The sequence below is a fragment of the Clinocottus analis genome, unplaced genomic scaffold (assembly GCF_023055335.1).
Source record: "Clinocottus analis isolate CAN_PGR_092001 unplaced genomic scaffold, fCliAna1.0.p SCAF_3, whole genome shotgun sequence".
In the NCBI taxonomy this organism is placed as follows: domain Eukaryota; kingdom Metazoa; phylum Chordata; class Actinopteri; order Perciformes; family Cottidae; genus Clinocottus; species Clinocottus analis.
The window spans coordinates 15,917,413-15,931,931 of record NW_027176042.1 but is presented as its reverse complement, the minus strand read 5'-3'; the positions used below and the strand labels follow the sequence as shown (position 1 = coordinate 15,931,931).

At 40.1% G+C, this 14,519-nt stretch overlaps 1 protein-coding gene across 1 annotated transcript in view; it reads left to right on the top strand.

Annotated features, from left to right (window-relative positions):
* LOC137796759 (kazrin-like) overlaps nucleotides 1–14,519 on the top strand; it is a 96,072-nt gene that overhangs the window by 58,276 nt on the left and 23,277 nt on the right. Inside the window, exon 4 of the mRNA XM_068594865.1 lies at nucleotides 14,277–14,384. Within this exon, the coding sequence (XP_068450966.1) occupies nucleotides 14,277–14,384 (108 nt within the window). The remainder of the gene's footprint in view (nucleotides 1–14,276; nucleotides 14,385–14,519) is intronic.

Sequence of the window (14,519 nt, the reverse complement as noted above, 5' to 3'; positions counted from 1 at the left end):
GCCAGAAAATTCACAACCAATGTTTTTAATTGATTACTTGCTTCTGTTGCTTCGTCAAGTAAAACCACCAAACATAGCTCAAGGTTTTCTGAAATGAAGATTTACTGCTTTTCTCACATTTTCTGTCACTGGACATCGAGTCTGTGTGTTAGTTCAGATACAATAAGACATATCAACATTGATTTGATTGAAGATACCACTGTACTCTTTCAAAATGTGCTCTGACCTTCTATTGATGTGAGAAAACACTTACTGTGTCTTGTTTATTTGTAAAGGTCTCCCAAACAAACTGTCATTTCATCATTTCATCTCTCACAAGGCGATTGGAAGTATTATCAGCTTCAGGTTCCAACAGTAAATACATTGAAGTTTCTTTCAGAGATGCTGCTGAACTCATTTGCAGTCAGGACTTAAGCTAACAAAGAGGGCACTAATGTCCTCAGGATTGTCTTTGACTATGCAGTGGCCAGTGACCTTGATGACTTGAGGACAACGTTACATGATACATCTCAATTATTGTATTTCTTTTTAGGCTGTTTTTTAGATTCAATATTCTTAAATGTACGATCCTTGAAACCCTGTACAGTCTACAGGTTTTAAGGGTTAGATCATTGTAAGGAGAGCTCAAATATACAGACAATTTACAAACATTTTAAAATCGGATGTTTTTGTTGGCTAACATTTCAATGGCTCGTAACCTTCAGCTTTCAAATCCCGGTTGCAACCGGTTTCCAAGCTTGATATTTTGAGAAAATGACAAACTGTACATAATTCTTTTGGATGATGGTTTCAATCAACTCTCTTCTCACATCCTTGCACTTTTATATACTTGTTTATTTATTTTAGATCTTTTTCTTTGATTTTTCTTGCTATGTGTGTGCATGAAAGTGAGTTTTGTGGTGGTTTTGATCAATTCTAATTTTAAAGTTGGTATACTTGTTAACTATTCTCAATGTATCTCTCTGAGCATAAATACAGCCTGGATTAAATTGAAACTGGGAATCAGAACCAATAGAATAATTGTCATTGGCCAAATCTTCAAAATATATCCCACATTGTAACACAATCTGAATTATCATGAAATATCATGGTATATTATCATGGTATATTTGACTGGTGGTAAGACAGGGGCACCGCTGACCCATAACATTGAATTTAATATTTATCAGTATAAGTTACGTTGGGTTTTTTTTGGCAGTATATACACACATTTTGCTGTCTGTAGTAGTAAAGTAAAGTAATCTTCTGTTTCACACAACAGTAAGCATACCTTCCCCAAGGCAAATTTCACACAGTAACCTTCATGGTTAATTGATCTCCGGTGTTGAAATAAAAAGCTTTCTTTGGCTGTTCAAAGTGAAAAGGTGTTGATTGTATGAGGTTAGCCAGATGCTCGGGAATATCTCGGGAGGTCTGCTTACAGAAATGTGGTACAAGAAGAGCTGACTGTTCGTTAATTAACCGGACAACACTTTGGAGGATGAGGGAACGATCTCCAGTCGCTTCAAGTCTGTCCCAGGAGAGCGCACTGCCTCAGGGAGACACAGGAACTGAAAACGTGCTGTTTTAATGTGTCTGTTTTGGTAATGACGTCACGCTGATATTCCGCAGTAGTCTCAAAGAGGAATTGCTGCTGTCGTAAGGATTCGTGGAAACACATGTTTATAGATCTAGTTTATAAGGTTTCTCATATGACTTCTGCGCTTACTGTTTTTGCTATGTTTAAGGGGCTTCGTGGCTCTCAGGCTGGCGCCCTGCAGGGCGCTGGCTGTATACGTCTCAGAGCCTCTCTGCTCTTATTACTGCAGTTACTCTCCTGGGAAGGGACCCCAGCGGATTGAAAGAATGGTGTTCAGTGCAGTCGCATTAAAGACGGAGGGAGAACGAGTGACGGACAGAAAGCAAAAGAGAACTAAACAGTTACAGTGCAGGGGCAGGAGAGGTATCTTAATAATCATGAGGAACAAAATCCTAAGAGAGAAAGAACTCGATGAGTTGAGGGATTTGGGGATTTTAAAACTTCGAGGAGAGGTTGATTGATGAAGGAGGGTGTGGGAAGAGAGGGCAGCGAGAGAGAGGACAATTGCAGTGCTGGCGACAACGTAGGAAAAGGCAAGGCGAATAAAGAGTGTACGCACTGACATACGGAGAAAAAGTGCCTGCGTCCTTCTCAGCAGTTTCAACTCCTCCAGCTAATGAGATGCATTAATCACTCAGTGGACCACTAAGCCAGTGGGCTATTGTCTGCTCTTGTGATCTACAGTATCACACAAAAGGTCAGCTTCCTGGACAGGTGGAGGAGCTTTTTGGACTGTTGCCTACTTCCACTGCTTCCTATCAGTAATTATCATTACAGCCGATAGCCGGAGTGCAGGGAAACAAACAGAGAGGAAGAAAGAGCTCTGTAAGCATGACTCAACATCCAACATCACAGACCACAATGACTCTTACGAACCATAGTCTCGAAATCTTATAAATGTTGAATTATTAAATATTGAAGGGGTTAAAACCCCCCAAAAAAGGGATTCATCTGGTTTTCGAACAGACATTTTCAACATCAGTTTGCATCAGACCGTTGTCCTGACAGCTCCCGGGGAAGTTGCGCTGACTTCCACTGAGACATCGTTTCATCAGACAACAGTACTTTCAACTTGGACGTAAAAGTTTCACATTAGATTATTTTCGTTTTTCTCCCATTTCTATCACTCATGAATTCACGATACTGGGTCTGTAAATTGCTTTCTTCCTTGCGTTTCAACGCTGACTGTGAAAGTTTGCTTCAAGTTCAAAGCTGACCTTTCTCCTAAATGAGAGTTCTAGTGTCAGTTCTAGTTTTGGGCTAAATAATATGCGCTAACATGAAACTAAATGAATTGTAGATGCCATTTAATGTAATTCATGATATGGTAAATACTTTACAACATTTTTACTGAGACTTATGTAGGTAAGTAATCAGGAACTAACTCACTGCTCCCTGTATATAATGAATAGTTTACATGAAATTTTAAGAACTTTAGAATCAGGAACTATTATTTTTCCTTGTTGTTAATAAATCTGTGGACTGTAGTGCCCAGTCGAGTCAGTTGAGAAAAATATTATGAGATAGCCAACATAGCCTTAAAAAAACCCAACAAGATCAACACTGGAAAACCTATATGGATCTAAAACCTGGTAATCTGGTTGCATGGTGCTGGAATATAACAAACTGTGTACGATTAAATAACTCGCAGTGAACAACAGATTGAAGGCCTTGCGCACCCCTCACATGTGTACTCACTTCTAAGTAGTCTATTTTTCAGGTTGAAGGTTGACTAAAGAATGACAAAGGTGTCAGTTATCCTCCCTGATAGTGTTAGAAAGATGTCAATGAAATACATACATTTGCACGTGCTCTCACCATCTGTAGGTTTACCATAGATGTGCAGGACCTTCAAGATCATATACAAAAGAAACTGCATAAATCATACAGTACATGACTTTGAATATAGCTACAACATTGGAATAACAAACCCTGCCGTATTCATTCACAAAGGAATTCTTTCAACCATGAATTGTACACACACAAACACACACACACACACACACACACACACACACACACACACACACACACCTAATGCAACACGTACTGTACGCTATTACAACCACACTGATGCCTGTTACAGCTACTTAATATACCAACGAACACTTTTAACAAGCCAACCATGCGAAGACCTTCTTCACAAGCTACAATCATGTTTCACAACCAGCAGAATAGCAACTTGACACCGTTTTCTTTCACCTGTCTCTGTCTGCCATCTGGCAGCTTCTTAGCACCCAGCAAAGATGAGTAAATGAGAGAGGCACGGAGCGTTACCATTCCACATTAATATATTGTTATCTTAACATATATAATTGGTCTAAAATGAAGGGGCAGCTGTGAGAGAAGGAAATGAAAAAAACATTTATTTCTACAAACTCTACGACCATAAAGAGAGGTCACTATAAAAAAACAACCAAATGTTTGTACTGGAGCTGCAGGTAAGATAATCTTCAGTAATTGGTCCAGATTTAAAGCACACTTATTTAGAAGTGTGTGGTGTATGAAGTGCATGAAGCACTGTGGTTAAGTTAGTCAAACTTAGCTGAGATGCTAATTAGCACTTCCACGGCCATCCCACTAATTACAGCCTCACGCAGGCTGAAGCATTGACAAGGGGACAGGATGATTAGATTTTAAATGCGGATGCTCTGCTTCACAGGAACTCATCTCTGTGCTGCTCTCTGATGCGCTGGGAGAGGAGTAAGTGGTCAACTCCCTGCTGGAGATTGTTCCTGCACCGAGACATTAGTCATTCTGAGCGGTTCCTACTGCAGAGCGAAAAGCTGATTCAGGTTCTTATAGAACTGTAAGGCATTGCAAGACAAAGGCGATGACCTTAAAGACTTTAGCATCTATTGTAACACTGGCCGTGAGTAGAAGTCATAGTGTGGATAGCTTACTGGGTCATTTTTCATTTACGGATTTTTTTTTTTTTACCATTACTGTTAAACTTGCCACCACAATGGGTAATTCATCACCTCACCATGGAGATATAATTCTGTGTGATAGATTTCTTCCTCCAAGGATAACAGAGTGACTACTATTTGTATTTTGCAAACTTATAGGTCTCTTCCCTATAAAATCTTATTTGACGTGTTTGTAATATGAATAGTGGTGGTTGGGATGAGTTGCACTGGATGTGAAGGATTTCTTCAATAATCTAAAGCTTCCACCTTTGTGGACCAGGTTCAATTCACTGCAGTGCTAAACTGACTGCTGTAAAAAGAGAGTTTTGAACCAGCTTCCAAAGCCACCATGACAGAATAAACGCAAGTAGAGTAGCTTTTATCATTTTTTTATTATGGAGACCGTTTGTTCTCGTAATTTACCTTTAAGTGTCAGACACAGAAGCCTGTAGGGGTTGCTGTGTGGTGGGTCAGTTAGGGCACTGTTATTAGGTCAGCTTCCCTCTTCCTTTGCCAAAGTATGTTACTCAGATATGTGAAGCAGGGGTTTGACCTTTTATTACAAACATAAAAGGCAATAGTTTGCACGAGGTGGTGAAGCAGCACAAAGCAGCGAACTCGACTGCACAATAATGTTCTTCTGTATGCAAATAATCATTTGGGATGCTGCGAACCAACTTTTTCAGTCCTGATACTTGTGCTTTGGGTTTTGGCCATGTATGAAGTACCAATCTGATACCAGGGTTGATTCACTAAGCTGTATGACTCACTGTGGAAGTCACTGGAATTATTATGTCATGTGTAAGGAAACTTTAGGTTACTTTGTAAATAGATTTAAATACATTTACTGACATTTTGTTTGTTCAGTTCAGCCTATTGATTAAGTCAGTTACTTTGGCAACTCTGTGGACAGCCAGGGCTCTTTCAGCTGCCTCAAAAAGCTCAGATGCTCTTTCTTAGTAAGAAATATATGACATCTCTCTACAGAATGTCAGATTCGCACTTATGGTGAGAACCATGTTGAACTAAATTCCTGAACCTACATGGTTGAACTCTCAGCAGTGTGATGAAAATCGCTGTGAACATTCATTTATTCCTGTGTCAGTCAACTTAACATAGCAATAGCGTGTTGTTGACCGCAGGAGCTGTGCAAGATGTCTTCACTGCCACTTGAGAAAGCCCTTGGGTGTTGGATCGGATGAGAGTGCTTTGTTGTTTGTGCAGTTGTTAGGGTCTTTTTCATTATCAAGTAGTCCTTTTCTTTTAGTTTCCCTGTGCTATGTATCTATTTACATGGCTTTTTGTAATTATGGATAATCGACTATGAAATAAAGCCAGAGACAGGTTTTCCCTGAGGGACAATCAAGTATAATGATCTGAATCAGAAATTCATGTATTTGCTAGCCCTGCTGGTATAATAATACAAGCGGGTACTGTCACAAGCAAGTTTTTACACCAAATAAATCATTTATCTAACTGTGTTACAATACATTTAAAATCGGTTTACGTAAAGATTGAAACAAATAAATGTAATATTTAACAGGAAAACTGTGTCTCAAAGATTGTGGACCTGTTGTATATTTCGTAAATTATAAAAACATTTTTTTAAAACCCTCAAACTCACCGAATCATTGTGTGCCTGCCAGTTTGAGCATTCATACTACAGCAAGAGAACACATTTTGACTAATCGCTCAAGACTTTGTTGTCGGGTCCAAAGTAGCAGAAGAGCACTTGTGGCTTTCTTTCATATCACGCTTGATGCCAGGAGCACAGCACGGCTTTTGTGTACTCTCAGTTTTTCTCCCGCAATTAGCAGCTATAACAGACAGAAGTGTCAAGAAGCCGGCATGTGCTATTTAATACAATGGCAATATATGTCACATCACAAAAGCCTCTCTGTAAATCAATGACACATGTTGCCATCTGATTCGACTGTTATTTTTGCTCCTGCAGTCACAGATTTGAGTTAAGCTTCGCTCTATTGAGTTGTTTTACATTGCAGATGATATTCTGTTTGAAGAAGGTTTGTTAGCTAATAAAGATTTCCTTTGTAAGTGATTCCTATCTTTCCATCAGTAGCTGGCTTGTCAAGGCCCACTGCAAGTGGCAGCCTTAGTTCTATTATTCACACCTTTGCTCCTCTCTTGGCCAGCACTTCAAACTGTGCCTCACATACTACTATAGCTAGCTATTCTACAATAGCAGCCCCAACAGAAAATCTGTGTGCGCTTTGTGTTACACCCACCACTGACTTCACTCTGTTGTATTATTCTGGCTTGATGAGTCGGTTTCCCCTGGAGAAGAATCTCTGCTTTCCCGCTTTAGTAATCCTTGTTGAGCTGCTGTTCCTCTTTTCTCTCACCCCTTACAAACAAACTATTAATTCACCTTTTGGTTGCGAAGACACGACTGGAAAATTAAGTTTAAAAAAGTATAACTCAGTCTTCTCAACCATTTGCGTGATGCAAGACTTCCCCTCTAGTTGTCTTTTAAAGGGCAGATGATGCCCGGTCTGCCCTCTGTCCCAGTTCTTCTGTCCAGGGAGAAAAGGGTTCCTCTTGGATCCTGCAGAGGCAGCTAGGACAGGCGTGGCGGGCCTGTCCTGTGTGAAAAGACCGTTAATCAATTCCTAGGCCCATACGAGGATAGAGGTCAGCAAAACGTCTCACTTTTTCCAAATGTCCCTGCGTACACGGACAAAATTAAAGAGTTAAGGTCAAACCCGCTGCTGCCATTATTGCAGCTTTTACCCAAAGCAGGAAAGGCCTTGGCACAAGAAGCTGGAGGATTTTTTTTTCGTTGTCTCGGTGCCGGATGCTGTCCAGGCAGTTTTTTTTATGCTTATCTTCACTTTAAATCCGCCCTCATCTAGCTTTCCTGGTCCGGCAAAGCCTATAGGTCACGGCAGGGCAGAGGAATGACAAGTGTGTCTGTCTGTGTGCGTACGGGAGAGATTCTGTGTGTATCTTTGTGTGTTGTGCTATTATGAATATATGATACAATGTATACATTATAATTGTGAGGATATTGATATTTTAGAGATGGTATAGAAACATCAGCTTGCCCATGAGATTATTTACTTTTATTTATTTAATTTTAATATTACTTTTCAGCTAAGGCCTTTTCGCAGCCGATTTGGAAAAATGCTTCATATAGGAGTTATATTCTAAAAACATATTTCATTCACTCTAACATTTTTTCCATCTGTTGGATTGTGCCTGAGGACTAAGGCAAATGTGACTGCATGGGGAAAACCTCCAAGTTAACCTTAAGTTATGAATTTGTTCCCTACCACTGTTTTAGAAGACAGGCTCACGTTAGTCCAACTGAACCTTGAGCTCATTATGGCGTTCTTGAAGGAATTGTTTAATTAGCCGCTGTACAAATGACTGCAGCTTATCCTCAGGAGTTACAGAAACATCTATTATCTTGGCCATTTTTGAGCCACAATGATAATGATTACAAATGCTTGATGTGCTGCCCTGCATCTGTACATCTTCAAACTGTAAGGTAGCCAGCATGAAGGATGAAGTGATTTTTATTGGTTGTAATGTACACAGATTGTTTATCCTTAAACTGTGGTCCCTTCCAGTCCAGCAGGTCAGTCCCACTGTGATGATTCACCAGTCCACATGGATCATCACACCAGTCATATCGGATGATGCATTACTACAGCATCCCATAGTGACTGCAAGGATAGGCATCATTACTCAACCTTGTTTCCCGGATGGTATTGTTATGAATAATCAACTGAGCTACTTTCTGCTCTCGTGAGCCCTTCATCTGTTTTGGTTTCAGAATAACAACATAGCTCAGTTTGATCACAGGACGGAGCTCTGCAATGCTGATATTGTTTTGAGTAGATGCGGCATGTGATACTGAAATAGTGATATACAGTATATTGGTTAAAAAGTTCCCCTGTGTTCCTAATGGATATACAATTTATCCTTCAGTTGACATGCTGTCATTTTTTTTCTGACAGTTTAATTCGTAACTTCATTGCATTGACCTGTTACTTTATTTTGTGTTAACAAGTAAGTCCCATTGAAATCCAAAATCTATTGTACAAGAGACGCCTGGCCAAGGTAGCAGCTGTACATTAAAATACAACATGGTAGGCAAAACAGTGTGGTTGATAAAAGCCTCTATCTTCATTTTAAATTTTAATCAAAGTATATTGGGATATGTTCTGCAACATCGATTAAGAAAGAGTTCAGTGATTTTGCTTTTGGTTGGAAGTAGTCTGAGGTTTTGGGAGAGCAGATGAGGGTCTTTTATCTTTTTTTCTCGTCCTACAATTATGTTTATATGTTTTCAGCATAAAGACAAAACACCAGAAAGGCAACTCGCGCCATGGTTCATAAAGGTGCTCGTTGCTAAGTGCAGTTCTGTCTCTTTATCTGGGATTTGTGTTCATAAGAAGTTCCATTAAGATATTAAGAGGCGGATGTTCCAGTTTTTAAAGTCGAGAGGAAGGTTAAAAATGAACATTAATTTCCTTGCATTACTAAAAACATCAAACATTGTGTACCTCATTCGTTGCTTTGGACAAATGCATCTGCCAAATGAATACATATTTAAAAAAATGGAGCCTCTAAAATAAACTGACAGGGTTATGTGTTTTATTGTAATCCAGTGAATTGGATAATCGACAAATCACTACTTTATGTTGCTTTGACTCACTTTGTCACATTGTTTAAAAAAATCCCCAAATAGCCATATACATTAGCCACAATGGCCTAATCCAGCCTTAGGTATTAAAGAGATAGCAACCCCTCATAAACGGTGTGAGAACATGTTACCATCGCCTAATATATTTTCTTATCACCCATCTCTCAGCCCTGTCATGAAAATCCTGCAGTTACAGTTTAACAACAGTGGTAAGGACTTCCCTTCATGTCGTCCTTTGATACTGACATCATTAGAGCGAAAGAAATGCAACAGCCGTAACACCGGTTACCCTGGACACTCGCTTCCTCCAGCAATTTCTCTCCATTGATGTAATGGATGTGTCCCTGAACAGACTTTTTTTTTTTTCCACGCATGTATCCTCAGGGCATGCTGCTGCTGTGCTCTTAACGGCAGCACAGACAGCTTCCAGAGGCTGTGGATCACAGCAGCCTTGGAGCAGCCTTTCGGGGCTGATGTTCTGTGAGCACTAGGAGTATTGATTCACTGTGTCACGTCTGATTATAAACACAGATTAATACAGAGTAAGTTTTTTAGCTCCAGGCGAAGTAAACTATTAAAAGGATGGCATTTTGCTGCAGCTTTTTGGCTGCATGTTTGGGATATATAACAGAGATGTGACAACTCACCTTCAATTTACAGCATATAGTATCACATTCAATCTGTCCCACAGGAGAAATATGTCTGTAAAGAGTGTGTTGAATACTAAGTCAACTTCTCCCCAAAGTATTTTACTGCAGTTGTTAAATATTTTTTTTGACACATTTACAGCCTGTTTGTTTTGTTGTTTTCCGGTTTTACACAATATTTTGATTTCATATCGAGCGCCATCATAAAGGAACTATATTTCCTTTTAATCATTGCCATCTGTGTCAAAGGCTGCTAATGATAGCTACCAGTGGAGATGCATTGTGCTGTGGCAGTGCCGTGTCAGCAGTCTGTACGCTGGGATTTGGATGAGCTCCATGTGTCTTTGCCTGATAAAACCAAACGCAACCTGTGAGTGTCCGGGTCAGGGATGAGCAGTCTCCCTCGTGAAATATTCAACACTAAATATCTCAACCAAACTCAATCCTGTTGTCTTATGTAACCAGGCGATATTTCCTGACTTCCTCTTTTGCCAAAGGTTAGAAACCCAGAAGGCATCACATCGTTTAGCTTTGTTAATGTATTCACTGTCGCCAATGCTGTGAAATTCCATTTAGATAGTGGTTCAAATTCTTTTCCCATTAAGTCGTCCCAATTGAAATTGAGGACGAAAGTACATAATATAAATGTTAACACTGTGGTTATTGTCATGCCGATGGGGAATAATTTCTGTGTACCATAGAAATTAGTTAAATTATTTAGCACTTTACATCTTCCTCATAAAACATCTAAACTCCTTTATTTTTGTCCCAGTGATACTTAAACTTTTCATCACCGCTTTGGTTCTAATACTTGTATTTCAGATCTCTCTTCTATGTACATAAAATGAGAAAATAACAAAAAAAATGATCCGCATCCATTGTTGAGGCTCTAAATTGCTGTAATTTAATGTGCGCCATGACCCCCAATTATCACTGTAAATATCCCCTCTTCCCGAACAAAGTAGTTTTAGTAGTTGAGAATTTGTAGAAACAATAAACATTAAAATGACCTTTTGTTCTGCAAGTGTGCTGATATCTAATCACCCCTCGAAGCTAACTTGCTCTAACACACACACACACACACACACACACACACACACACACACACACACACACACACACACACACACACACACACACGCACACACATGCACACAGCCTGGTGATTAAAGCATGCTTCCAGCCATTGCAAATTATTGTAAGTTGTACCTATACATGTTTGTCCCTCAGAGAGACAGAACATGTGAAGCTGTGTCAATGGGTTTCTTGGTGGTGTGACTCCACAGTAACACGGTGACGTTCCCTCCCTTCCCTCTGCGATGACTGACACAGGAATGAATGTGTCCGCTGCCTGCACGACGGATTGAATGCCAGTGTAATTAAAGGTTGTCTGAGGGTGGGCTATGATGAGCTGTCTGCGCACCAATGATAGTTGCCTCCTTTTTCTGCTGGAATACCCACTCTGTTTGTCTCCTCTTTCCATCATGTCCCATGCAGCACGTGTCGCCTGCATCCCTCAGCTGTTAGCGAGGAAGGGAAGTTGTGTCAGATGTTTGGATAGCCTCTCTGACTTCCTACCACACCCGGGGATGTTTCTGCAGTCACACACTCTCAGTATGTTCTCATTAATAACGAGTGGGTGTTTTCCCTTGTGCTGCTGTCAGGGCTGTGTTTTTCCCTTGTTGTCTGTAAGGAAGTCTCTTTAATATTTAAAAAGATGGTAAGAACGCTTTTAAGTCTAGCATTAATGAAAATGTGTATTTATTGCTACAGTAATATAGATCTGTTTTGTAAATGAGATATCTTGTTTTCTCCTTGGAGGAAATAACAGAATAAACAAAATCGGAACATTTACATATTAATATGTATTTTTTAATATTTTGTATTATGATCTACTGTCTGTTTCATTGGGCATCCATCTCTGGAGACGGTGAGCTTATTTGCATATCGCAAATCAAACGTTTTTTGTTGTTTTGTTTCCAGTCATATCCTCTTCTTTCATCAGCATGACTGTGACAATAACTGACTGCAGACTCGAAAGCTGAAGTTACCAAGAACACGGTGGTTAACGGTGCGTCTGCGTGCAGGGAGATCAGGTTATGCCATCAAGGATGTCTTGGTTCCCTTTATAGGTGAATCAGTGATTCTGGAGAGACCCAAACAAATACGAATACGACAAATTTCTATTCAAGTATTTATGGTAGAGTTATTTATCAGATAAGGGGATATAAAGTAACTTATGGTAGATCATTTTGATAAATATTTCTATCTCACAGATTGGGACACATATTCAAAGCACATTTATTTTCCTGGTGGCTCACCCAGAGATGTCTTTTGTTCAAACATTTTAAATTGATACAATAATGAACAAGAAATGGATTGGTGCAACATTACTTTTTGTTTAAATGCAAAACATATTTGTGTTCTCATTTCAGCTGACATACTAATAGCATTTCCAATTTAATATGAATATACTAGACAACAGGCCCATTTCCCATCACCCCAACAGATCATTGTATTGAGAGATGAAGGTGAGATATACAACCATGTAAAACGTGTTTACAGTTGGCAGCGCTTGATAAAAGTCTTTGGCCTGTGGTTTGGTCAGTTGGGCTCCAGATAGAAGTGAGGCCTCTTCCTTCCATGACCTTTAACCTCTCACAGCAGAGGTTCAACCAGGCAGAGAAGATGTGACAGTTATACTGCTCACTCCCCAGGACGTACCTCTCGAGAGCACATTCAAATACTTTACAGCATTGCCACAGACACAATAACAGGGCGCTTTCCTCTTGAAATACAAAGAACCCTGACTAATCAAAACCCCTTGGGAATGGGAGGTCATTTAACCCAGTGAAAAGTTAAGATGACTGAAGTATGCTGAAGTTCCAGGGTGAAACATGTTTGTTATATGAAGCACACATATCCGAACAGGACGCGATAATTATAGTACAATGCTCCTGATTCTCATTTGACAGGCTGCTCATTTAGGAGTGATGACATTTTTAAACAATGGCTGTACAACCCACGCCGTACGTTACAACTGTAAATGTATGTATTGACGTCTTTATTTGTAAGTGCACAAAGCGTCAGCAACTCCAGCTAAGTGCTGCTGAAATAGATTGTCTGTGAATGTGCCGGACTGCCAGCGTCTCTTCCCCCTCTCTCTCTCTCTCTCTCTCTCTCTCTCTCTCTCTCTCTCTCTCTCTCTCTCTCTCTCTGTCTGTCTCTCTCTCTCTCTCTCTCTCTCTCTCTCTCTCTCTCTCTCTCTCTCTCTCCTCTCATTCATTACTGTTGGTGAAGCAGCCTGCCTGCTGTCCAATCACCATAATAAAGAACAAGGGAAAGGTCAGTTTAACAACACCTAAACAGTTATCGACGGGTCAGAGGACAGAGGAGGGAAGGTCAGTCATCTAGATAAATACCATACGGTCATGAAATTGAAACTATCAAAATATGCAGATTAGGAGGGAAGCTGAGATTATCGTTGAGGAAGAGTGGTTGTGCAGATGGCTCTGCTCAGAAGGCACCTGAGGGTAGACACGGTTCATGGTTAAACTAAAAAACAGGTTTAATTTAAACACTGCTTCAGCAAGTATACAGGAGGTACTGTCACGCCTTCATGAAATCTAACGTTTATAGCGTCAGATGGATTTATAAGATCCGCAGAATTACTTTCAGTTTGAAGATTTTAGATCAATAGCGGCATCTGAAGCCCTCTTCAAGAGGAAATCATTTCCCTTGTAATGCTTTGGTATCTGCTCGACAAAACCCTTTCCCGACACAGAGAGGATATTGCTCCCTCCAATAATCATTGTCAATTTTATAGCATTTCATGCCTTACACATTTGGAAAAGGAAATGGAGGAAAAGCAGTGGACTTGATTTTACATCAGATATATGTTTCTCTCAATCCATTTTCTTTTTGAAGTGAGAGGAGAGAAATGTTCGAAAGACGACCTTCGTTACTACAGCTCACTGAAGTCCTTGATCAGTGTCATTATCTGAATGTATAGAGCACCAAAAGGTATCGTACGAGTATAGTGGAGCCAGATAAATGGGTTGACAAAAGAGACAAAGAAACGGGAAAAGATATGAAAGATTATCACGGAGTGATCTAAAATAAAGCAAAAAAAAGAGTACAAATTCAGCCAAACGCTGTAACATAATGAGACAAGCATGAATCATTAGTTTGAGCTTGATTATTAAATGCCGATGACAAATGGAGTGATTTGTAGGACAGATTCATATTTGCAACGTGTCCGAAAGCTCAGGAGTGCGTGTCGAAATTGACATAATGTCAGAATGCTTTATCTGATTTCGCCGGTTGTCGACACAATGTTAGTATGAGCCCAACACACTAAAACAACCCTGCTGTGTGAATACAAATAAGACGTTTTGATGAGATAATGAACATTTGAATTCATCTGATGGCGTGAATTGACTTTGATTCGTAATATCTTTCCCCTGCAGATCCATCAGTGCATCACAGACAGAAGACAGTTGTGACGGACATGTGCTACCCGACAGAGATATCCAGCCTGATGGACTTTGGCACCCCGGACTGCGCGCTGGGCAAAGGTACGGTGCTGCTGGAAAATACAAGGTGTTGCCTTGGTGACAGCAGGAAGTGTGCTCGGAGATTTATCCTGGCAGTTAAAAGACACAGAGCTGTCGAGTTGACTGCGAGGTTAACGCTGGAGCAAAGGCCTGCGC